The sequence below is a fragment of the Serinus canaria genome, chromosome 3 (assembly GCF_022539315.1).
Source record: "Serinus canaria isolate serCan28SL12 chromosome 3, serCan2020, whole genome shotgun sequence".
Classification (NCBI taxonomy): domain Eukaryota; kingdom Metazoa; phylum Chordata; class Aves; order Passeriformes; family Fringillidae; genus Serinus; species Serinus canaria.
The window spans coordinates 41,915,523-41,941,287 of record NC_066316.1 but is presented as its reverse complement, the minus strand read 5'-3'; the positions used below and the strand labels follow the sequence as shown (position 1 = coordinate 41,941,287).

The following is a 25,765-nucleotide window of genomic DNA, read 5'->3' as shown; positions in this document are numbered from 1 at the left end:
GATCCTTGATGCATGTTGCTATGAAAAACATGCATATATATATATATATATATATATATATATATATATATATATAGTAGTACTCAGTTTTTAACTGACTTAGCTGTATTTTTTTTGGGGGGAAAGCATCTGTATTTAGATTTTAATTTCAGTATTTTAGAAATATGTTGCCTTTTTAACATAATTCTAAATATTAGTGCCAACATAGCACTTAGAGACTTAAGCTTAATTTACATTGGAAAGTTCTGGGATGCCTGGGGACAAGCTGAAATAGTATCATTTGTGGTTGAAATATTCCCCAGCATAACTTAGGCCTGTTCCAACTACTTACTATTCCATCAAAGAATTCCCCAGATGTGGCTTAGGAGCTGGGACAGCAGAGATATTTTCCAGTATGCACTTCATACACCATCACCCTGCTCTGGAGACTCTGGCAGATTCCTGTAAGAGATGAGAACTGTTCTGCACTGCTTGGCTTCAGTGCACTCAGTGATTAGTATAGGCATAGTGTTGTATCTTCTGGCATGTTGTAGTAAAGGTCTTGTCTTTCTCAGGGTAGTGCCAATATAACTGGTTTTATAGATGGGACTCCTTCGGTGCAGATTTAGAAAAGGAAACGGAATTTCTTTTGGCATGTGTGCAGGAACAACAGAAGCTGATGGCACTTAAATCAATTGGCTAAGTGTAGTGCACAAATTGGCATACAGTCCATGCAGTTGCTGTTTTTTTTTGTTTTAAAGTTAGCCTCTTCTCCACGTCTTCCAAATGCGTTATGGGGTAATTCCAGCTTCATACTTTGTATTTTTGTGGTGATAAGAATGCAAAAGTGTGGTGGTTAGGGTTTTTTTACTTTCCCTGTTGAAATGAAAATGAGATTTATAGGTTCAGAATAAATGCTAGAAAAGGGAGGAGGGTGTTGGTGAAACTATTGCCCCCCACCCATCTGAATCTTCAATATCTCTGCAGTCACAAATCCATCAGAGTTGCCTGAGAAGCCCAGAATAAATGATATTAACACAGGAAAATATTTTGGAAGTATTTTTCCAATAGTAAGGCTGCCAGTCTGGATATAATTGCTGGATAACTTGATTTCTCTTTTCAATTAGCTTTCTGTTTAGGCTGTTCCTTGTTAGAGCAGGGCTTTCTTCAGGTCTTCCTAAACCTTTTTGCCCACATAGCTCCTCGGAACATCACTGATTATAAAAAGAATTCCATCCTTCCTAATAGATTTCCTTTTTTTTTTTTTTTTCAAAAGAAGAATTTTTACATAAATTAACTGCAAAAGTCTGACTCAATTTTTTTTGTGTTTTTCAAGAAATGGAGAGAATAATTATTGTTTCTCCTAAAATCCTTGTTTTCTTGGACCACTCTAAGTTTAAAATCTGGAAAACCTAGTTTGCTTTGAAGACACAAAACCAAAGTAAGATTACTTTAAAGATTATGTACTTTTTTTTCAGGAGGACCCAAATGATATTGACCCCAAAAGGAAAGAAGTGCGTGGCAATGATGTGGAGGACAAGGCACAAAGTGTGGAGACACTGCCTCCAGGTATTGCAGTAAGATTTGTTATGAAAGTTCCATAGACATAAAACATTTATCAGTGAAAGCCATAAAACACTGCAGCTGTTCTGATTCTAATAATTCTTTGTAGATTGAGAGTGCTGGGATTATTTTAGCAACATGTACTTCTCTGTGCTTATAGCTTCAGCATCCTTAAATCTTACCTGCTTCACTGCTCCTTTGAGATAAAACAATAGGGAGTGTGGTTCTTTGCTAGTGTGTTTGTATTGTCCTTCAATAGGTTTGAGATACTGTAAAAGCCTCTGGTACAAAAGTAGTCCATTTCTCTTGGTGGATGATGCTGGCAGGCAACAGACAAGTCACCTTGGGACTGTTATTTTGGCTGAAGATTCAGCCAAGGTTCATATTTTCTTAGTTTTTTTCCTAGCTTTTGCTTTTCCTAACTGTGCTGCTGGTGTACTTTATTTTTTCCTCATGCTTGCTCAGTATTTGTCACATGCTGGAAAATAACAGAGCAACATGATTTTAATTTTGTTTGAGTGAAATCCTCGTGCCTTGAGGATGAGTTAGGAAAATTAAGTGTTAAGGAACCTTCATTTCATGTGAATGCTTCCATAAACTTCTTTTGCTGCTTAACTGTTTCACATCAATGAGATTTCATTTATCACTACAATTGACATACTGAAGCATGCAGAAAAATGAAAATTGAATTTGAATATTTTACACAATTGAAAAGTTTAACCTGTGACAAGGACAACTACTGATGAGATAGCATCACAGGTTTTGCTTCTCTTCTATGAATCCTCGTGTTTTGCTTACAAATATGTCTTGGCCAAACATTTGAAATACTGTGAGTTCTTGCAGAAAGAGCTAACCTAGGCAAGCTTTCTTTTAAGCAGCTGGGAGCTTCCATCCCCAGGAACATGAGTTATGATTTTACTTTTTCAGTCATAGGCTCTCCAGGTACAGTGTAAGCTCTTTGCTGTTGATGCCTTTTTTCTGTATCCTTTGGCCTACCTTAACTTAGCTACTGTTTGGAGAAGGGAAATAAGACTGGTTATATAAGTATACCTTTTTGGCAAAGCCTTTGCTTCGTGTATGTATTGAGAAATAAATCCCCAGAAGTTGAAGAGCCAGGCTTATTTAAGTTGATTTCTGGCAGATATTTTCAGTTATTTGTTCTGCTTAACAGACCTGTCTACAAATTTTGTTTCTGGTGTTTGATCAGCCAATTTTGCACCTTCCAACAGTTATTATTTTCCTTTTTTTGATGTTTATGTATTCTGGACCAAACTTTATAATTTCCCAGTGGCCTTAAGTAGCCTGTTTGAGTATTAAAGGGAGTGGGAAGTGCCACAGGTTGAAAAGGAGAGCTATCAGAAGCTGGGAGGGTTGAAACTAGAAGATTGTGTGAAGTAGAGTAGGTCATGGCTTTTTTCATTTCATATGTTGTTTAGTAGTCTCTTATGGCCTGGTATGACATACAGGAAAATTGTTACTGCAAGGTATTGTTAGAGTCTGGAATCAAACATCAAAGTTGTCACGGATGGAACAACACACCCTTAAATCATTATTTTCTTTATTTTTAGTTAATGTAGACAAACTTCTGAATCCTTGTGGCAGTGAAGCTTGGTGTTCATATTTCTGCAGATTCATTGCATTGTTTTAGATACTGATTTTCAGGATAGTCTAGACAAGTTTAATATGCAAAAGTGAGTTTTGATGTTAGACTGTTAACACTACTGTTGAAGTTTAGTCACTTAATTAAATATTTCACTGGCTGTGTTTGGATTACTGAATGCTGTTCCTTAAATCATGACTATTATACTGGATGTTTTCCTGTTATCCTACTGTAGGAAAAGTCCGGTGGCAAGACTTTGATCAGGACGCCTATGTTGGTGCTACCGTGGTGCGATCCGGCCAGGATCCGTACGCACGGAATAAGTTCAATCAGGTGGAGAGTGACAAACTGCGAATGGACCGGAGCATTCCTGACACTAGGCATGATCAGTAAGTGCCCAACTGAGCTGTGTTGGCTTGGATTAGCCTTTCTGTTTTTATTGCTTTTGAGCTGCTTTTTCTGAAGCAGGAGTTCCCAGTTTTAGAAAGGCCAGTAACAGTAAACTTCCTGATCCTTGAACAGTGGGTTAAGGAACAATACATCTTATTCAAGTTTTTCTGTTTCCAGGACTTGCATCAGCATGTATTATATATCCAAATTGGTGCTGCATTTCAGTCTTTCTTTGTTCCTGTTTATCTGGTGGCATTTCTTGGTTTCTGTGTTTCAGTGAGGATGATCAAACATTGCAGCGGGTTGCCCAGAGATGGTGTGAAGTCTCCAGGCTTAGGGGATATTCAGAGCCCAGTGCAGAGCCTGCTGTAGCAGGCACTGCTTCAAGGGAATTTGGGCTCAGAGATCTCCAGGGCCACTTTGGATCTCAGTCACTCAGATTCTGTTTGTATGTGATGATTGTCAGCTCTAAACCTAAAGGAATCAATTTATTCACACCCTGGTAAATATAGGACAGAATTATACTTCAGGCTGCTTGTGCAGTTTCAGGAAACACCACCCTTCACAGTAAGGAAAGATAATATTTGCTTTTGGTTAGAGAAGACCTTCATTTTAAAGAGCATTTAATAACTTTCATGAGTCTTGCTTAAAAAAAAGTTGCTCATTAGGACTTCATAATTTGAAAATACAAAACCAGGTTTGGTTTGGTTTTAAAAACTAGGGAAGCCAGTCTTGAAACATATTACTAGCCAACCATATGTGGTTAATTTGCCTAGCTAATTCTACAGTTAGGATGAATGTACATTCACAGATTCATAAGTAGAAGAAGCAAAAAAAGACCCCAGAAGAGGAACGAGAACAGGAAGGTTCCTGTTTTCTCCCATAAAGCTCTCTAATCAGAAATGGTCTGGTGAAGAAAATTTGGGTAGAAACTCAGTCATTTTGAAATCCCTTGTATAATAGTGTGGGTTTAGATTTCTTTGTGCAAAGTAGTTGTAAATGGAGTAAAGCAAGTAATTTGTTGTTTATTGCATGTCAAAGTAGGAAGAATCTGGTGTTTCACCTGTTGTCAAGAAAGCAGTGAAAAGCAAAATGCCTGTGGTGTTGTACTGAGGAGTTTAAAATTACTTTTGAATTTTCTTCATAGCATATACTTTTTTTTCCACAAGAAATGAATTCTAACTTTTTATATCAGGTATTCTTTTCCAAGAGATCAAACTCAACTACTAACTTTTAGAAGTTTCTATGATTCAGAGATGCTGAATTTGGAATTTTTTAGATACCTAATAACGTTGGGGAAGGAGGGGGGCGTCTCTGAAGACAAAGGCTGTCTGTTGAGAATAACTTAAATAAGAAAGACATCCAGAGATAAACTATATTACAATGGTCATGTTTCTTTTAACTGTAAGTCTTGTTATTACAAGTTGGCTTGCTTAAGTGTTTCCACTAAACAGAGCTGAAAAAGAACCCAGAGAGAGGTGTTACTGAGGAAAGGCTAGATCTGAGCTGTGGTTATTACTTAGACCGTGCCATGGAGCAGATTTAAGTGCCTATCAGTCTGTGAATAGTCATCTTTTAAAGAAAAAACAAACCAAACAGTAAAACAAACTGAAGCAATCATTCTTACAAGCTGTTCTTAATGAGTTCCCTGCCATGTTGCATTTAATTTTCATTCTGTTTTGGGAAGAACTTTCACTGCAAAAGCTGAAAAAGCTGCATGAAATACTTTTTTTAGGAAGTGTGCAATGGAAAGAACAAAAGCAATAGCCATAGGAAGAAGAGTATCTAAGCATGAGACACTTTGAAGCATGTTAGTTTCTAATAAAATTGAAGGCAACTGGGTTGAGCTCCTGTGGAGCTGTTGCAGTCTCCTTTAAGGAAAAAAGCCTGGGTGAGAAAATATTTTGTTTCTTCTTAAGTAACTTGTTATTAATTGTATTGATGTGTCCAAGAGGCTCATTGACTTTAAAAAAATTACATAGCGGAATTTTTTAATTATGAAATTTTCTAGACTTTTTAGGAGTGTCTCAGGATACTGCATTACATACGTAGATGTGAGTGTTGCTGTGCATCTTTTAATAATATATTGGTAAGTCTTTTTTTACATTGTGCAAACTTTTACTAGCAGGAAGATAAAAGTTTTCCTCATGCTTTTTGTGAAAGCATGCCAGCAGTACCACCAGACACTCTTGGTTCACTCATTTTAGCTGCTTGCCGTTGTTTTAAGCAAAAGGAAGAAGGGAGAAACAGGCAGCTACAACATAAGAAAGGAAGTTGAGAGAACTCTGAGCAGGAACATGGATTCTCACTCCAGCTGATGCTCACAACTACCACTTGAGCTCATGCTCACAACTCCAAGAAACCTCTGTGTTTCCTTTCATTTCATGGTCGATTTGGGAGATCCAGAAACCAACAAGTGGGTGTCACAGTTGTAATAGCAAACTCATAGAGTGTCCTTCTGTCAGTGTAAAATAGTTTCCCAAGGAGAATAAAGGATTAAGTACTCCAAATCACTACAGTACTAGTGATTTCTGGTCATATCTTCTAATTGATGTGATGTGACAATTTTTAGGAAATACTGTCAAGTACTATAGCTGCAGTAAGCTGTTTTTGTCATTTGACACCTATTAGAAGCTTCTGACCTCACACTTAAGTTTTATTCTTAAGTAGAGAAGTAACAAACTTTCCTGTGTCTTTAGTACCAGTTGAAGTGAATGTTCTTCTTGCATTGGTTAAAATGTATATTTCTGTCAAAAAGTGGTTTCAAACAAATCAGAGGTTTTGGGAAAAATTGTTTATTAAATGAATCAGTCCAAATCTCCGGGGGAAGGAATGTGCTTTTCATGTTTTAACTGATTTTACTGACCTATGTTAGACATTGAAGGTCTTGATTGAAATTTTCAGTTCAAGTTCTGTCTTAACTAAATGTATTTCTTACTCTGCGTGTAAAATTGAAGTGCTGCATCTTGAGGAGACAAAGTTTAATCTTTGTGCCAAAAATAATGACATTGTTTCTTTGGTTTGAATTTTAACTGTGTCCTGTTGACACAGCAGAGTAGGAGGAAGACTGATACTGAGTCAGTTAAAGCAGGGATTTATGAAGAGCTGAAAACAGTGATACTTGGTGAAACATTCCTCCAGTTTTATTTGGAAGGCTAGAAGTCTTATTTCTCCCTCAGAAATGCACAGCAGTGTTCTTCTCTCGAGTTTTCTTAAAATTGAGAGGCTTCATTGCCTTGAGTAATTCCCCCTAATATGTGATCTGGCTCAAGTGGTCTCTTCTGCAAAGAGATCAATATAAGTTTAATGTGACTTTTTAATTATTCTAATGCAAGTGCTTCATGTGATAACTGCGTGCACAGTAGCTCTGTCTTCTGTGGGTAATTTGAAAGCTAGCAGGATAAAGAATATCTTCTTTGGCACTGCAGACTTCAGAGTATAATAATTGCTTGTCTTTTAGCTGTCTAGATGAATTGCCAGGAGCTCACACTAGAGGAGCTGCTCTTTATTTTTCAGGAACACAGGCATTTGAGGTTTTTCATTCCACGCTGGGCTCTAGTGACAAAGCCATCCCGTACACCCACCACAGAGCCAGAGCAGCCCTGCTAATCTGACACAGCAGTTGCAGGCTTGGCATAGACTCCATTTTTGTGCAGAGCCAAGTGAGGTCACTGCAGCAGGAGAATGTTTTGTTTCATGCAGGCACTAATGTGTGTGACACTATGCTTGTGTTGGATCAAAAATACCACAGGTTGTTGGGTTGTTGTAGGGTGGGCCAGGGGAAGAAGCACATTTCTGCTTGCTCTCTGATTCCAAGAAGTTGGAGGTTGTATTGTTTATGGTGCATGTTGCAGATGTTTAATTAGGTGTGGAGTGGGCTTTTATACAGGCAGAAGCCTAGATTTAGAAGTGTGGGTGGCAAACTTCCCTAAAAACTGGTCTGATTAATACTGCACAGAGTACAGAAATTGAATTGCTGAAATAAGTACTGAAATGAATCGCTGAATTTGCTACAGATATATGCTAGTTGGGTTTATTCTTTCTGAAGACAGCTTGGCCTGTTAAAACTCTTAATTAAAGGACATGGAAGAAATACATCACTGGTGTGTGTCACTGCACAAATGGCAATCAGTATTGTGACTTGTCACATTGTAATGCTTTTGGCATAAACTCAATATACATTGTTTTCTAGAACTGTTAGTTTCTAATACAATGAGCATAACATCTTTTTTAGGTTTATTTTATTAGATCAAAAAGCTTAACTGTATGTAGTCCTGTAGGAAGCATTTTGGGATTTGCTTCTTTTTGCTTATTATATTAATTTCAGGTTTCTAGAGGTGATGAAAAATAGGTTGACATAGAATATTTATTATCTTTATGGTTTGGAAGGATATTGTTCTCTGTTTAGTTGGCTCAGCATTGTCTCAGCTAGCTCTGTTTTTCAAATTCTGAATATTATGATCCTTACAACTTCTCATTAGAATAGAAAACTAGTTTTAGCTATGAGTGTGGCCAGGATGTTACAGAAGCTTTAAAAATAGAAGAAGAAGTGGACACATGCCATTCTAAGGAAGAAACATGTGGTAGCCTGTGAACTGTACATTCTCATTGAAAATACGCCTATTGCCTTGCATGTATTGAATGCTTTAAAAGAAGGGCTCTGGTTTCATACTCAGCTGCACAAAAGACATTTGACATAGTGCAGTGATGATGGTCTGGTGACTTGTCTGAACCTGCCCATATCTGCCACTGACTTCTTAGTCTTTTGTGTACTAAAACAGCTGCCAAAAGTGTCAAAAGACAGGTTGATTATAATCTCACTTGAAAACAAGCTATTTCATTCCTCTTAGGCAGTGTGTCTGAGTTTAACAGATAAATGCTTTACTATGTAGGCAGTCTCCCAAGCCTGGGATGTAAAAGGTAGAAATGTCAAGGTTTTGTTTCTTTCAGGTGTCAACGGAAACAGTGGCGGATAGACTTGCCAGCCACTAGTGTGGTGATCACCTTTCATAACGAGGCAAGATCTGCTTTGCTTCGAACTGTTGTCAGGTATGCATCAGAGAGCCTAATTTTTCTTTAAGGCCATTCATTTCTGTCAGCTTGTGATAAGAAAGGGAAGTAACAACCCATTATTGAACTATTCTGAACTATTTGCAGAGGAAAAGGTATCTCAATTTCATTGAGATCTTCAGTTCTTACATCCTGAAATAGTGATGTTAAACAAAATTGCTCACCTTAACTGAAATGCATGAAAGTATGGGACTGATTATCAGATGATGTTCGGAGGCTGCCTGTTCCAAGAAAGAGTCAGGGTAGATGGATTCCTAGGTGATACTTGACTCAAAGATATCTGCAAAAGTTCTGTGTTGGACATTATCTAATGCACTGATTTCTGGGGGCTTGAATAGTGGGGGTGGGAGAGGTAGGGAGGCAGGGAAGAAGGAATGTACAAAATTATACATGGGCCTCTTTTCATGCTTTTTGTAAGAACAGGCCAACAGCTGTTGTTGAAAGTAACATCCTGGGTTAGATTCTACTGCAGCTTAACTAAGTAACTGCTTTTCTGACATTATTTTGGAAAAATAACACTGCTGGAATGATATTTTTTTTGTTTTGGTCTGTTTCAGTGTCCTTAAAAAAAGTCCACCACATCTTATTAAGGAAATCATTCTAGTGGATGACTACAGTAATGATCGTAAGTACTTTTAGAGGATCCTCCCTTACTGTGCTTATTCTGGGAAGATTTCTTGATGCTGATAGGTGAATCAGTTGAGAATAGGACCCATGAATAGGAATTGGCAGAGACTTGCCAAAAACAAGTCTTAACTCTTCCATATGTGTCATTGTGTAAATGTGAAGTCTCTATAAATATTTCCAGTATATCTTGTCCTTCACCTAACAGGAAATAATAAGTATGTATCTTTAAAAAGAGCCTTTTCATGTAAAGTTATCTTAAATAAAAATAAAACCCATGGTTCTTGCAAGAAATGTTTTTTTAGTGCTGTTTTAAAGGAATGCCTGTCTCCACCAGTCTCTCAAAAAAAATCTTACTGAATCTGAAATAAGTCAATGTCTTGTTGGTACTAGGATATCATGACAGAAGTTTAAACAATGGAAATGGACCTCAGAGTAATATTTCTTAGAAGAAGCTAAGTATATATTTGCATTAATACTTTTACTAATACTAGCTTTGGTCAGGTTTGTCTTAATGTTGGTTAGAAAGTGAGCTTTCTTATAGGCAAAGAAAGCAGTTTATTTAATCTTATGGAAGTTTTTTTCTCTCTATGCAGCGTAGAAACTGTCTAAAGTAAGCAAATAGAAAATAGTTAAATAAAATTATTTCAAGACTGTAAAATTAAGCTAGCCTTAAGTAACATGGTGAAGGTAATAATTTCTTAGCCTGGTAATTTTTTTTTATTTCTTATGAGATGAGTAACTAATTATGGCCACAAACATTTTCACCTACAAAGCTTTTGTTTTCTTTGAAGATGGCCTCTCTTCTGGTATACAGTGATGTATGCAAAACTGTCTCTCATCACTTGATTTTTTTTTTCTTTTTTAAAAAAAATTCTTAAACTTATTATTGTTGTTTTTTTTAAAGCTGATGATGGGGCTCTCTTGGGAAAAATTGAAAAAGTACGGGTTCTCCGAAATGATCGGCGAGAAGGTAGGCTTAATTTTAAGGAAGTAAGATACAAATTCCACTGTGCTGCCTTATCTGTTAGTTTTCATCAAGTCTTTTAATGGAACATTCTGCTTTACTTTCCTTGTTGGAAGAGAGATCTTCACTTTGTAAATCTACTAGTAGAAGGAATAAAAAAATGTAATTGTGTGGATAAAACCAGTAATTGTGATTGTTTCCATATTGTTCTGTGCACAATTGCCCATTGTTGGCTTTTACAGTGTGAGCTTCCTTCAAGAATTGCATTTAATCTTCAACCTTTCCTTTTTCTTCCTGCACTGAATCCTTAGTTAAGCTGCTTCCATATTATGCAAGGTCTCACTGTAAAATGTATCTGTGTTTGAAATGATGCAGCTTAAAAATAGCCCTCTTTTTTTGTTGGTTCTCTTATTAGATATCATTTTATGGATTTAGTTGATGGACAGCCAGACAAACAATTTGCTTTGACTTGGGGGTTTGAGCAGCCAGGAGGGCTGAGACCAAGTATGCTGGTTTTTCTGAAGCCAGTGTGCCCTGTAACAAATTTGTCTTACATTTGTGTTTTCTTCTGTGTTGCTTTGTAAATTGTGGTCTCACATCACTGAGCCCTTCCATCAGCAGTTCACTGACAGTGGAGTTTAAAGTATTAGATGCAGACAACTGTTATCTACAGCTGTTTGAAATAATAACTGAGATTTGGCAGTTGAAATAGCTGACTGAATTAGCACATATGTGCTTGCTAATTTTTATAAGCTGTATCTTCTAGACTGCTGGCCTGGCCGAGGGAAGAGCTGGAATCATTAGATTGTCAGGAGCTGGAAACTACATGCACAAAACATGTGTTGTCCCATAATTAAATTAGTGCACTAACTGATGGGCTCTTAGTGTTTAAATATTCTGTTTGGAATATACTTGTGAACAAAGGCTTATTAGGAAAGCGGGTCTTTTATGACTTGCCGTGGTTGCCAGGTTCTGAGTAAGTTAATGTCATTTTTCAGTGTATCACTTGAAGATGGAGGTAGCAGTAAGGGAAAAAACAGAATGAAGTAACACATTTTTGATGTTTGCTTCTTTTAGTCATTTTAAATATTAATTTGTTATCCAAATACAAATACATGCTTAGGAATGTACATCAGTATATCTGAAAATTAAATATAATTTGACAATCTATTATGTCAGAAGAGCACAATTGTTTGCAGATAGAAGGCAGAGTATTAGTTTGCATCTTGTGAGATTAAGTATTACACATACAAATTAAAATTTAAGAGAATTTTTGAAATCAACCAATGTGTAGGGTGCTAAGAGTAGCTCAGTAGTATGAACAGTAGAGGAAAGCAGTGTGTTTTAAAGCAAAACTTGAGGTGAAGAGATGGTGTCAGTGAAGGGGGTGACATTAACTGCCTTTCTTTCAGAAATAAATATTAGCGGCTGTTAGTCTCATCTCTACTGCCCGAGTTTGTTATGGGAACAGATGTTTTTGAGGGTGTGGTAGTCTACAGAATAAATGTTCAGTGGAACCTTTTCAGCTCTATTCATCATAATCCTGAATGTGATTGTGGAGGACTCAATGACTAAAGTGCTTACATCCATTTTTTAAATCTGAAATTAGAAACACTGTTGTGTGTTTTCTATAGAATGAGAGTAAAACAGTAGGCTCTTCAACAACATTATTTAGAAATAATAAGCTCTGGGGGGAGGAATTTGAGAAGTTAAAAAAAAGTAAGTGTAGCGATACTGCTTGAGGAATGGTTTGAAGTGGAAAAACTGAACAGGACAGATTCAAAGGGTGAAATTAAGGCACCAGCACTAAATCAGTGAGGTACAGTTAGATGTCAGTGTGCCACAGATAAAATGTAGAATGTTGGAGAGCCACGGCACAGCATGTATCTGGAACTGTGCTCACAGTTGAAATAAGAGATAGGAAAAGCATCTTGATGGGGCTGTTATTGAATGTTGGTTAGAGCAAACAAGCTTTTCCTCTTAAGCATCTTGTGTTCTGTTGCCATAGTCATGTTTTGCATATTTATTTTGTAAAGGGAGGAGTAAGTAACAGGCTTGACTCGTTTACAGTATTTCAGTTGGGGGAGGAAAATGCCTGAACAAACCAGAACAGATTTAGTGGCAAACAATCAAGAAAGAAAAAGAAAAAAACCCAAATTTAAAAAAGAGAAAAAAACCAAAAAAAAACCAAAACAAAACAAATCAGACTTGGCTTTGGTCTCACATGACAAAAAGAAATCAATGATTTTTTGAATAGTAGTAGAAAAAAGTAGGGAGGAAATTTGCGAAGGAATGGGAGGAAGCTTGCTATGTCTGTATATATAGCAAGGGACTTGAAGGATTGGTGAGGTCATCTAGTGAACAAATAGTAAAAGAAAAGGAAGGAAAGGAGCAGAGTAAATCCTTGAGGGTATCTATGTAATCAAGACATAGAGAAAAGAAGAACCTTTTGGTTTTGCCAGAAGTTTCTGCCTAAAGTTATCTATTCAGAACTGACAAACCCCAAACAAACTGCAACACAAGAGAATGGCTGTAGTCACAGAGGAAGGACAAATGGGTTGGGGTAAGGCTCTCAGATGGGAATTAATGAAACATGGTTATTTCTTGAAGTTCATAGAAGACTGTACAGACTCTGGTAAGTACTAAGATGGGGGGGTGGCATAAAGGTCAGGGGGTAAGTTAATGATGGTGCTTTCCTTAGTTGCATAGTAGAAGTTGAGGAGGCATACTTGTTTTCCGGTCCAATCTTAAGGTTTATTGGTGTAAATACCACTTAGGGTAATACAGAACCATCTGTTTTCATGTGTCACTTGTTTTGAAAAGGAACTTTGCTTCTTCTGCTTAAATCAGATGGAAACCTGTAGAGTGCAGTAAGCTGGGCATTTGCAGGCTGTTTGGCGTGAAGTCATTTCACTGAATTCATAATGAACATCTGATTTTGATAATGGAACTTGTGTATTTGCCCTGTCTGAGTAATTTAACTAATTACTAATTTAGAATGTAATAGTTTCTCACTACTGTTGATTGTTTTTCCCCAGGAAGTACTTAAAACTTTCTATCTTTACTTCTCAGGCCTGATGCGCTCCCGTGTCAGAGGGGCAGATGCAGCACAAGCCAAAGTGTTGACCTTCCTGGATAGTCACTGTGAGTGCAATGAACACTGGCTGGAACCACTTTTGGAAAGAGTAGCTGAGGTTAGTAAAGAGTTGTAAAGTAATTTCCTGAAGAAGCAGCTTTTAAATTTTAAAGCCATCTGGTTTATACTAGATTAATTTTATTCATTTTCCTAAGGAAGCTTTTTCCCTGATTTAAGATGATGGAGATGATTGGAGTGTTCTGTGATTAAAACATTTTTGTTCATTTAATCTGTGAACACAGGAACATAAAATCTGAATATTTATTATTATCTTTGCAAGTAATTCAAATATATGCTTCCTTGATTCTTTGGGGACTGCCTCAGTAAGCTGAAAATCTTTAGAGCAAAGTATGATTCTCCTCTACCAGTATCATCTTGATGTGATTCAGTTTACCTGAATCTTCATGCCTCGTTAAGATTCAGTGTGATAACAGGAGAGCAGATGACTTGTCAAACCAAAATTCTCATGGAAAGTAGCAGGAACTAGAGGCTCTCAGCATCTATGGAAATGATGCTTAGTCTGTGTCCTGGAAAAGCAATTGAGAGGACTGAGAGTGAAACTATACTGTTTTCTCCAGGGGTTGGTTATACTTGTTAACTTGCTCTGGAAGAACTCAGTTGGAGTGGAAATTGAATGAAGTGTGATTCCAAAAAACGCGCTGAGAAATAGTCAAGACAATGGGATTTTTTATTCTTTCTTAATTGCATTCCCTTTCTGGAAAGCTCGTCTTCCAGGAAAGGTTTGGTTCCAAAATGCTTCTGATCAAAATGGCTTTGCTAAGCTACTCTGTTTGGTTAATGCCCAGTTCTTCATTTATCCACCTTATGATTTCCTTTGCATTCTCCAAAATCCCAAAGGGGGAGAGAGAAGGAAGTAAACCTTGTATACTCAGTATGCCAATGAAGAAGCTATCAATTGATGACTGATTTTCTTTATTTCTTTATGCCCTCTGTGATCCTTTTAGAATCATAAAATCATACAGGTTGGAAATTACATTTAAGATCATTGAGTCCAGCTGTTACCCAAGCACCTGCCAAGCCCATTTTTAAACCATGTGCCTGAAGTTCTACATCTCTACATCTCTTAAATAAATAGCTCTGGGGTTGGTGACCCCTCTACTTCCCTGGGCAGTCTGTTACAACGCTTGACCACTCTTTCAGTGAAGAAATTTTTCCTAATACCCAATCCAAATCTATGTGATGTAACTTGAAGCTATTTCCTCTTTCCTGTGCTTGTTACTTCTCAGAAGAGACTGATCCCCACCTTGCTGCAACCTTCTGTGAGGTAGTTGTACAGTCATAAACTCTCCCCTAAGACTCCTTTCTCCAGGATAAACACCCTCAACTCCTCCTCAAAAGGCTTGTGTTCCTTCATAGCTCCCCATTACTCTTCTCTGGACAGACTCCAGCACCTCAGTATCTTGGAGTGAGGAGGCCAGAAAAGGACACAGGATTTGGGGTGTGGCCCCAGCAGTGCTGAATACAAAGGGATGATGACTGCCCTGGTCTTGCTGGCCACACAGTTGCTGATCCAGGCCCGGATGCCGTTGACATTCTTGACCACCTGGGCACATGCTGGGTCATGTTCAGCTGCTGTCAATCAGCATCCCCAATCCCGTAGTATTGCATGGAATTGTGACCTGAGTGCTGAACCTGGCACTTTGTCTTGTTGAACCTCATAAAATTGGCCATAGCCTATTATATTTACTGGGTGTTCCAGAAATACTGCAAGTTGCCCAAGACACATCAGCAGTTGAAATCCTGTTTTGGAGTAGAAATAACTAATCAGCTCAAACCTGGTACCTGTTAAAGTACCTAGTGCCTAAAAAGCCCTTGAGCATGGGTACCATAGCACTTCCTCCTATTTTTTTTACCCATCTAAAATGTTGCAGCTTCAGAAGGTTTAGGGGAATTTCTCTGTATTTATTAACTAGGAAAATAAACTTGAAGGCATAAAATATATCTCTAAAAGAAGTGGAGGATGCTTGCAGCTAAAGCACTAAGGAATTCTAGAACATGGGAACTGTTTTCAGACCTTTTGTGTAAACTATTTGAATCATCTATTTATTCAAGAAATAAGAAGAGAAGTGTTTTTTTTGGTCAGCAAAACCCTGCATTTGGTAAGACAGTTACTTGGTAATTTTCCTGTTTCTCTTCTGTATGACTTTTTGCAGGTCATACTTATTTATCTTTCTGAAACTGATATGGAATTTGAAAAAGTGTTACCTTTTCATTTTAGCAGAATGTAAAACCTCTTGTTATATTGCTGGCAATTTTGTGAAGACCCAGCATTGAATGGGGTGTATTAGGTTGGAGAAGCTGGTGCATGTTTTGCTTTTTGCTGCAGCTACATTTTAGTGGCATGTGAATTATTAGATCCTTCAAAACTCACTGCTTCCAGTTGTCACCATAGTACACACTAATTGTGTACCGCTGAATAGTTTTCAACTGTATGAATATATTTTTCTAGTCTTAAAAGATTGATGTACTGTTAAATAAATAATGAATATAGAATCCCATTTAACTGTCATCTGCAAAGATGACCAGCCAACAGCTATGGGGATTGAAAAAGCAGCTTTTAAGTTTTCTGGTTGTTCAAATAATTAAGGCTGGGTTAGTGTTTATGTATTGTATATGATAACTCTTTGTTATTTTAAATGGATTAATTCAGCTCACAGGGCAGAATATGTTAGTTGATGTTAATTGGCAGCATTTTTTGGTAGTCTCTGTGACAAGAAGCTGAATAGACGTGAACTCTTTTCTGCTCTCACTGGTAACATTTTTCAGGTCAGGGCTTCTGTTCATGAATACTGTGTTTTCTGATAGGCAGCTGCATTTATAGTATATCTGGTGGAAAGTGTGTTTTGTTCTTCTTTTTTTTCTTTTTGTTCCTGAATTGCCTACTTGGCATTTATTTGTGTTGGAGTTTTAGGAGATTAGTTGTGTGTCTTACAATATAAGAATTTATAGCTTCCAGGAAACAGTCTGAATCAAGTCAGTTTTACAGAATTCTATCTGATGTACTATAACCACTTTAGAAAGCTCTCCCTCTGACACCGGAGATTTCAAGCTTTCCTCCTGAATTGAAGCATGATCCACCCCACAGTTTTATTCTGTAAGATGGTTTCCTGGTTAGAATATCTTCCTTTTATCAGGAGCCATGTTTGCTTAGCATTTCTGGAGGGGGTCTGATTCTCGTAGGGAGTTTTCTACAGCAACTTGAGCAAAAGCTCAATGCAGAAGCATCATACACACAAGGTGACCACTTTAGAGTTCAGAATGTGTACAGATACTCGTGTAACCTAGAGCTGGTCTATCTTTTGCTCCTTCCTGAGGAGTGGTTTTCTGCTTGATTTCTAAGGCTACCTTTTATACCCTCTAGATTTTTTTTGTGTGTATGTGATTAAATGAGGAGACCAGTGGAGGTTAACCCTTTGATTCCTCAAAAATGTCAGCAAAGTAATAAGTATACACAGTTCTGAAAGCATCTATAACTACTAGAATTTCATGGGCACCCATCTACTTGGCTTTTTCCTTTTCAAATTTCTAAACACTTTGACATTCTGTTCTTAGAATTCAGCAATTGTGTGAGAAAAATAAATTGAAAGATTCTGGTGCAGCACTGAACTAATCTGTTTTCATAGCATAGCAGTAAATCCTCTGTCACATTTAGGAAGGTATTTTTAAACAGAGATGATCTTAAAAGGAAGAAATAACTAAGATTAAGAAGTGAGATGTGGTTTGCTTTTTCATGTCTGTCTCAGATTTTTTGACTTTGAGTGAGTCCACTTTTAACTGATGCTAAAAGGAAAATATTTATATTTTCTCAAGAGTATTGTTAAGTTTAATCTTTGAAGTGTCTTGAGACTTTTAGAAGGGGGAAGCAATGAATGCAGAATCTCTAGGATAATTTCTCATGGTTTATAAGAACAATATATAAAGCTTATTTCTCTAGAGTATTCATAACTTTCTTATAAATTGTCAAGATGATGTGGTTTGCTACAAATTTTCAGGTGCTAGAGACTTGCAGTGTTTGCAGGCTATTTCTTTTCATTATGTTCACCAAGAAGTACTTGGCTTTCCAGTTGTGCCTTCCATTAGAAAGCAAAAGATTTTCTACATTAAATTATCCTAAAGCAAGGTACTTATTTATCCATGGTGTGATTAAAGACACCAGCTGCTTTTTAGTCTTTTAAATGAGTGAACTCTGTAATTTGGAGACTTGCAAGCTCTCTTTTAGCAGTCTCTGCATTAACAGCTTTCTAATCTCTGCAAAGATTCGCCTTAAGAATGTACAGAGCTTTTTTCTGCTTTGCAAATCCTGTAATTTCAAGTCACAGAAGGGCAGCACATTTCCAAGCCAACAATGTGAGGATTATACACTGGACTGAATGCACATGGCCTGGCTATGTGGCTGTCAGAGAAACAGTTGGGAGTTAGGTGTAGCAAGTGGTGTTGCACTGATAGTGATAGAAATAATCAGGCCAGCAGTAAAAGCTCAGATGTATAGAGACAACATGCTACCTGCTTATGTAGCTTGGTGGAGATAAGCTGAAGCCTAAATGAAGCTCTGCCTAATGTGGCACCTGATAACTTGGGCAGCTTTTACCTCCAGGTTCAACCTGGCCAAGTAGAATCATTTGAAAAACAAATCTTCAAAAATACTTTTAGAGAGGGGCATAGATGTATAAGCTGCCTCAATTTCAGCTAAGAAATAAATGAGAAAGAAAGGAAGGATGTTTTCATTTTTTGTCTTTTATGCCCATAGTTATACTATGAATAACTGGACAGGCTGATATCTTCTGTCTCATCAGTCTTTATTTAAAGGAATTTCCTAATTCCATCACTATGTATAGAATGCCTAAAATAAGGGCATGGGTACATCTAAAGCATTTCAGTGATGTAGGAAGGTGTACAAACACACACACACACACACACACACACACACACCTTTTCAGTGAAGGTGCAGTAAATTGTAATTGCCTCCCAAGTACAACACAGTTAGCAAAACTGTGCCTTGCTTGCCATTGCAAACATGGGCTTGAGGCTGTCACTGGCAGAAACAGGAGCCAGAGATGTGATCCATGGGGGAGTATGACAGGTTGGCCTTTTTTTGTTTATATTTCAAGTTTGCTTTAGACCAAACAAATTAATTCTCAGTAGGAGACCAGATTAGATATTATATTACATTTCTCATAAAAGCAAATTTTTAGCCTGGTTGGCATAGCTGCAGTGATAGTAAAGGGAATGGAAAAAGCAATTTGTCTTCAGCTTTTCACTTAGTCTTCAGCTTGAATTCTCTTGGGCTTGCTTGAATTCTTCTTTTGGATGGTACAGAAATTCATTACCTTTTGCTCTCTCAGGCAGAATGACCTAGTAGATGCCATTTATATAGTTAGGGCTTATTTAAAATCAGCAGAGATTGAATAGTTAAGGTTCAATAAAAAGAAAATGGTTTTTAAAGGTTCTTATTGGACCAAGCAAAGCATTTGTCTAAGTTGCTTTTAAGTCTCTTCTTATGACCTCAAGCTATTTTCTTACTAATTTGGTTCCAGTCTGCTCTGTATAATCCAGGTTAATAAGGGTGACATGTTGCTTGAACCACTGTTTAGAATATATGTGGTGTTGTTTCAAGACATACTTATAAAATAAATTCCTAAAATTGAGATGTTTAGGTTGTATTTCTTTTAACCATGAGAACAGTTTCTCTATAATGGGAGTTACCAAAATATCTCCTGTTTGTTCAAAACATTTTTTTTATATTCACAGATTTGATGATATGCTGTTCTGAAGTTATCTGTTCTCTGAATGAGGTTAAATTGTGTAGCTCCAAACTTTTATTTTGAATTCAAGCAATAACTCATGGAGGCAAACTGGCTTAACTCTGATACTGCATTTCTAACATTAGATGAGTCTTATTTTAGAACACTGAGATCTTGTGATTCTGCTGGATAATACATGTGGAGTTGTTGCAAAGATTTTTGTTCTTAAACTATTTTGGCAAAAACATTAGCTAAAATAATTAACATTGCTCAGAGACCATGGTAGGATAGAGGACTGTGATTATCTGTACCACTGGAATCTTAACTGCTGGAGATTAATAGTATCCATGAGTTTGAGGTGCTTTTTAGGTTCTCTTTCCTATCTGAGTATCTGTTATTGAAGTGTGATTCTTCTAGTGTGAAATGGATTGGCATTAACCTAAGACCTTTATGATTGCAGAAAGTCCTAAGTGTCTCTTAAAGGTTGCAATGATAAGACTGTAGTCCACTGCATGGCTGGAGATTTGCTGTGAAAAATATGAATTGTCTGGATGCTTTTCTTTGCATTGGGTTTAAGAGTAAGAATGGAAGGGCTGTTTGCTTGACTGCCTTTAGAACCACAAGTTTGCTGCCTTCCTCAAGAGCAAGTCAGAAGAGGGGGATTACTGAATAAAAGTAGCCTAGACTAGAAAGAGGATTTCCAGTCATGCCCTATGCTATGGTTTCTGCTCTCTGAAGCAGTGCTGAGCAGTGCTATTCACAGCACAAGCTCTTTGGAAGTAGGGGGAGAGTTGGGGAGACATGCTAATGAAATCCTGCTGAACTGTTCAACATCACATCCTGCCTGAATCTTTATATATTGATTTCATTATTTCAATATTACTTTCTAACATTTATTTTAGGACAAGACCAGAGTTGTGTCTCCTATTATTGATGTAATTAATATGGACAACTTCCAGTACGTGGGGGCGTCAGCTGATTTAAAAGGCGGTATGTACCTGTACTGGAATACAGACTTTAAAAAACCCATCAAGAATCAAAGCTCATAATCACTGCAGTTGTGGCATGGGCAATTAACATTCTGTTCTTCCCTTTCCTAGATCTAGTTTCAAGTTCCATAGGTCACTTGCTTCTTGGCTTAAATTTTAATTGGCCTCACTGTTCTCTCCTTTAAAAGTTCATCTTTATTATACTAATTCTTATAAGTTTATGCTGCCTTTTACCAATATGAAAGACTTGCTCCAAGGTTTCTGGGGTTGTGTAACTGTGTCAGGAAAAGCTAATAGCCAGAGCATATGGTTCTCTTTTTAGATAACACAGGCTTTAATTGCTCACTAGTTTAGAAGCCCATCAACAATGCAGTGTCTATGAGGTTTTTTTCAAGATGCTGGTTTACTTAAAAAATTAAACTCTTCTGAGTAAGCAGAAGGCTTCGGAATGTGTTTTAAAAAATAAATGTTTGTTAGCCATTAGCTGTAATTGTGAAAACACTCACATGTGACCATGAAAATTTGTAGTGTTTATACCTTTGCCATTGAAAATATCCGCCTTTAAACTGAGAAGTACTACAATTTCAGTATGTCTAGGTAGTGTAAAGTATTGACAGCAAATAGCAAGAAGGCTTTTGAAGCCCTAAATAAGAATAAATAAAAAAGTAATTCTCATCTTCTTTCTCAAAGAGGGAGAGGGCAACTGCATGCTAAACTCCTTACCTATTACAGATTTTTAAAACTTTTCAGTGCTAACAAGAATCTAATATTTAAAATAGTTCTTCTCTACCCCCCTTTTTAAACTATTATTTGTAAATAATTCTTCCTACAACCCTGGAAACAGAACTGTCTGCATAAAAGGTGTAAAATAAGCCACAATATAAAAATTAGAGTGCTATTCTCACAGTGTCCTATCTTTTTCTGAATGGACTTCCTGAAGTGAGGAAGGAAAAACCAGTTTCCAGTCTATTCTTTTAGATTCTAGTCTCTGACTGGTCACCTCGGTTTTGGCAGTGAACTAAAATAAAAGCAATATTTGCATAATGTTGCATATGCTACAAGTTCACGAGTGATCTGGAGGTGAGAGGTTCTATATCCTTTTAATTAATGTTTTGAAATGACACCTATGGTGCATATATTCACAGTGTGTTAATGTATAGTTCTGTTCTATCGTATGTGCCAGCATTATTAAACCTTAAGGCCCTTACCCAATCTATTCATTAAATATTAACTACAGAAATCCCTATGCCATTGTGTGGCATTTACTGTTGTCTGCAGGAGGAGAAGGAGGAATTCTTTTTTTGAAGCCTTCGATCAGTTGCTGCTGGGTTCATGCTAAATTCTTCCCAAGTTAAGCAGGAGAGGATTGAGAGATTGTTTCACTTACTACTGCCCTTCATGCTTTATCTTTGAATCTGTGTTACCTAATTCATTCATTTATCTATTATTTTTTAGCACTCATTTTTTTCTTTTGTACATGATAAGAGATTGGGTTTTTCATTTTTTAAGGTGCGTGAATCCTACATACTTCTGATTGAGGAGTGAGAAACTGTCTTTTTTTGACCTTAATGAAGATTTTGCACGTACTAGTGTGCCAAGCTGTTTGAGGGTCAGTTGAAATATAAATAATATATTTGTCAGTTCCCAAAAGACAGATTGCCATATTAGAGGCACTACAGCATTTGGCACCACAGGACACTTTCACTGAGGCCAAGTCTAAACATGGAAACCGAACTATGCTTTCAACCTTAGGTACGGTGTCTGTGTGGCTGAAGCATGGAGAGTTGAAACAGCTGGGACAGCATTTGTGCCTGGTCTGTCTTGAAAGGACTTAGTCACCCAAGACAAGCAACCTAGCAAATGGTACACACTTTTTTTCTAAGTGGACAAGTCTGAAGTAATTCCCAAGTGTGGCCAAAACTAAATCCATGCATTTAATGTTACACGTTCTTTATTTGGTTGTTTCTTTTGTTTTGATTTTGAGGGGGGTTTCTGAAACTGTTTATGCTACCCTGAGAAACACCAGAATTACTGGAACAAGTTATAGTTAACTGAGAGCTAATAATTTAGAGTATGCCTGTGATGCAGTTTACACTGGGTAGAGTTTCATACTGGATATGCACTGTGTTTAAAAATACTCCTTTTACAGAGTTACTGATCCTATCTCATTAAGTGCAGATTTTTCCCAAAGTCTGTGAAAATGGAGACGGAAAACCAGTTTTGAATGGGCAGAGACTTCATACACTTGTTCAGTTAGTGAGAGTGCTGTGTTCCAAAAGAGACCCCTTGTGTTCACTGGAGTACACAGTAACTGCCTCTCTCACTGCTGCTGCTGCAGAACAGTGCGTTTTTCAGCTTCTCCCAGATGCAAGTAATTTTGCTGGCTATCTAGGATGAAATGTGGCTTTTTAACTGCATAGAATTATTGGAACTCACTTTACTCTTCATGCTGGAGGCTTTGCAGTGCTGTGGGTTGTAGCCATTTTTTCAGTTTTGCTACTTGGAGTTTTGGAGTAGTTTGACAGTCTTTCATTTTTACAGTGCAATGTTTCATGAAATACTCAGACATGGAGAGAAGGAGCTGCCATGCCTGCTGTAAAGACTGTTCAGGGTAATTTCTGTATTGTGTGTGATAAGTATCTCATGAGTTAAAGTGAAAACTGCAGAGTTTTTAACTTCCTTCATCAGTCACTGCTATGCACCTTTACGGATGCAGACAGGCAGTTTGTAGGGCTGTAACTGTTGTCTGTTTACATTAGCTTTTTTCTCCACTCCTCCACAAAGCAATTGCTTTATCTTTATACTGGAGAATGAAAACTATTGACATCTGTGCACCAGAAATCTGGAAATCATTCATTATGTGACCTCATAGGATCTAAATGTGTTTGGCAGCAGGCAGAGTGTACAAGGCTGATTTGCTAGGTGTACTGGGAGAGGGCTATGGGTCTTGTGCAGTTTTTTCATAGATGTTCATGATTACGAGCATAACCCAGCACAAAAACTGTTATGAAAGTATTTCCTATGGGAAGTTTGTCCTATACCAGCTCTGTATCATTGCCTAAAAGAGGTCATTTAATGGCTCTAATGTAGAAAGCTGCTATAGGTGACCCATTGATCTTGTATGTTCAAGTGATCTTTGTGCTTCTGTGCTTAACTCACGACAGGCCCAGACCAGTTGTTACTGTGTGTTCACACTTACTTATATATGCATAAGAAAAGTAAGATTTTGGTGCTCTAGCACTTGCCTCAGGTCTAAACAATGATGCATTTAAAAACACAATGTTTTTAAAGTATGAAGTTAAATGAATGCTGACAAGATAAGTGGAACCTACTTAACTTGGTGTGACCTTCATGATGGAGAGCTCTTGCTGTTAAGATACCTCCAGGAGTTCTGCATAAAGCCTGTGTAAGTGTAAATATGAGATGACTGTTAAAGAGTGGAAATGCAGTTATTCTGTAAAGATTATTGTGAGCATTTGTAATGGCTGGAAGATCATCATATGATCTTTTCTATTTGATGTAAGGAAGCCACTTGGGTTTCCCACTTCGTGAAATAGATGAAGACAAGAGATCCAAAGTTATTTGGTGATTGAGATTTACTCTTTTTTCTTTACCTTTCATCTGGACTTCTTATTTGTTTTCTACCCAGAATTTTGCACAAGTTTAAATTTTTCATTTTAATTACAGTTCCTGGTGTTTTTAATGAACATTGTTACTACAAGTTGAATGATGACCTCAGTAATTTTAACATCCTACTTTTCTTCTTTAAGGCTTTGACTGGAATCTTGTATTCAAGTGGGATTACATGACACCAGAACAAAGAAGAGCACGACAAGGAAATCCAGTTGCTCCCATAAAGTATGTCTGTACCACTATTTCTCAAACTGATTGTACTTTGCAATTAAAGAGAGTTAGAAATCATCTTCTTTGAGTCTGAAAGAATATCTTCACCATATCTTACATCAAAATTGAAATTTCATTCATGTATACAGAGCATTATGAGATTCTGAGAAATAAATGATATTTAAAAAATCATTTAAAACACACTAGTTAATTGTTTACCTTTAAGGAAAAGTACATGTCACTCTGTTTAAAGTTGGTGTGTTTTGAGGGTTAAAAATACAGCATCAGTTTTAATGGTTTTTTGCTGGCACAAATTGCCCCCCTAAAGTAAGCGACTTGTGTGCCAAGTGGAGATTTGGAAGCTGCCTCAGAAGGTGGTCATGGCCATAGAAATGTGCCATAGGAATGTGTGGAAACAACATTTGAAGTGGTAGATGCAAAATAAGTTCCATTCAAAAACATTGCAAGTTTTTTCAAGAAGCTATTAATCTTGATGTACAAATAATAGTTACCCCCATGTTCATGGTTCTGTGACTAATTTGTTTTTCTTGTTTCTTTAGGACACCCATGATAGCTGGGGGATTATTTGTGATGGACAAATCCTATTTTGAAGAACTAGGGAAGTATGACATGATGATGGATGTTTGGGGTGGAGAAAACCTAGGTATGTGTATTATTTACCTTCTGATCAACCTTGAAAGCAGGTTTCATAATTTCCTTTACTGTCAAGGAGTCATGGTTTTCCTGATTTTGTGCAAAGAAAAGCATTTAAATTTCATAGACTTTATTGGCAAAATCCAAAACATATATTTTAATGAAAGAATTAAATGAAAAATGATATGCTAAATATGAGGGAATAAAAGCATAAGCTCATTGAACAGTGACTTTTTTTTGTAATGGAAGTTGGTTGGTAAAAAAATTGGAGGCTGTAGATAGGTAATTAAATATAATAATGTTTAAATGCTGACAGTTGAAGGCATGTTTTTAAGATGTTGCTTAATTTAATCAAGAAAAATGGAATGCAGGAGAATGAATTTAATGTTCTTACATACACCTTAGTAAATCAATTAACTTAGCTGACTGAAGAATTATCTGTTTCTGAACTTTGCCAGTAGTATTCTGCCTGGCATCTAAACTTAGTGAATTTTGTTGTTTTATACCTCTTCTTTAGCCCTATGAAATATTAATGGTTGAGAAGGCATTTTTTTCTGTAAGCCCTTTCTTTTCAGATGTTGACATGAGTGAGATTTAGGCAAGAGGGAGGAGGGGCTGAGAGAATTTGTGCTTTAGCCATTCTCCTTTGACCTGGTGTTTAAATCTGGCATTAGTAGGTTTTTCTGGCTATTTGCATTACAGCATTGTGCAGAGGTTTTCTCCAGTTAAGGCCAGTATACCTGTTTTAAAACAAGAAATATTTGAAAGAAACAGAATTTTACACCTCCTCAAGAATTCCAGTTTGTCATTTAGTTTATTTTTTTGGGGTAGAGATGCATCTCAGACATTCCAAGTAATGCGTTTCAGGAAGGCTTCTAAGCAGAGGAGCTTCTCTACTGCACATGCTAGCTGCAAAATCCTGAAATACCTTGAACTTGTAAAAACCCACAAGTATTTTGAGTTACTGAAATCTGCATATGCATTGAGCATATGCTTGGCCTACAAGGAAATGTCTGCTGTGTGGAGACATGGTAACCAAATGTTCCACGCTGCTGTAATGCCCTGAAAAGTTGGAAGGGGTGTTCCTACAGTCCTGTCTCTGACCATCCTGTGCAGTGCTCAAAGAAACCCTATGGGTATTTTGAGCAGTTACAGTCCATGTTTCTGTTGTCTTGCTATTTTGGCTGT

The 25,765-nt window shown here is 37.1% G+C and overlaps 1 protein-coding gene across 1 annotated transcript in view; it reads left to right on the top strand.

Annotated features, from left to right (window-relative positions):
- GALNT2 (polypeptide N-acetylgalactosaminyltransferase 2) overlaps positions 1 to 25,765 on the top strand; it is an 89,901-nt gene that overhangs the window by 47,822 nt on the left and 16,314 nt on the right. The window contains exons 2-10 of the mRNA XM_030236274.2: positions 1,458 to 1,548; positions 3,378 to 3,531; positions 8,483 to 8,581; positions 9,160 to 9,227; positions 10,134 to 10,199; positions 13,266 to 13,387; positions 19,994 to 20,081; positions 23,851 to 23,938; positions 24,484 to 24,587. Coding sequence (XP_030092134.1) covers positions 1,458 to 1,548; positions 3,378 to 3,531; positions 8,483 to 8,581; positions 9,160 to 9,227; positions 10,134 to 10,199; positions 13,266 to 13,387; positions 19,994 to 20,081; positions 23,851 to 23,938; positions 24,484 to 24,587 — 880 coding nt within the window. The remainder of the gene's footprint in view (positions 1 to 1,457; positions 1,549 to 3,377; positions 3,532 to 8,482; positions 8,582 to 9,159; positions 9,228 to 10,133; positions 10,200 to 13,265; positions 13,388 to 19,993; positions 20,082 to 23,850; positions 23,939 to 24,483; positions 24,588 to 25,765) is intronic.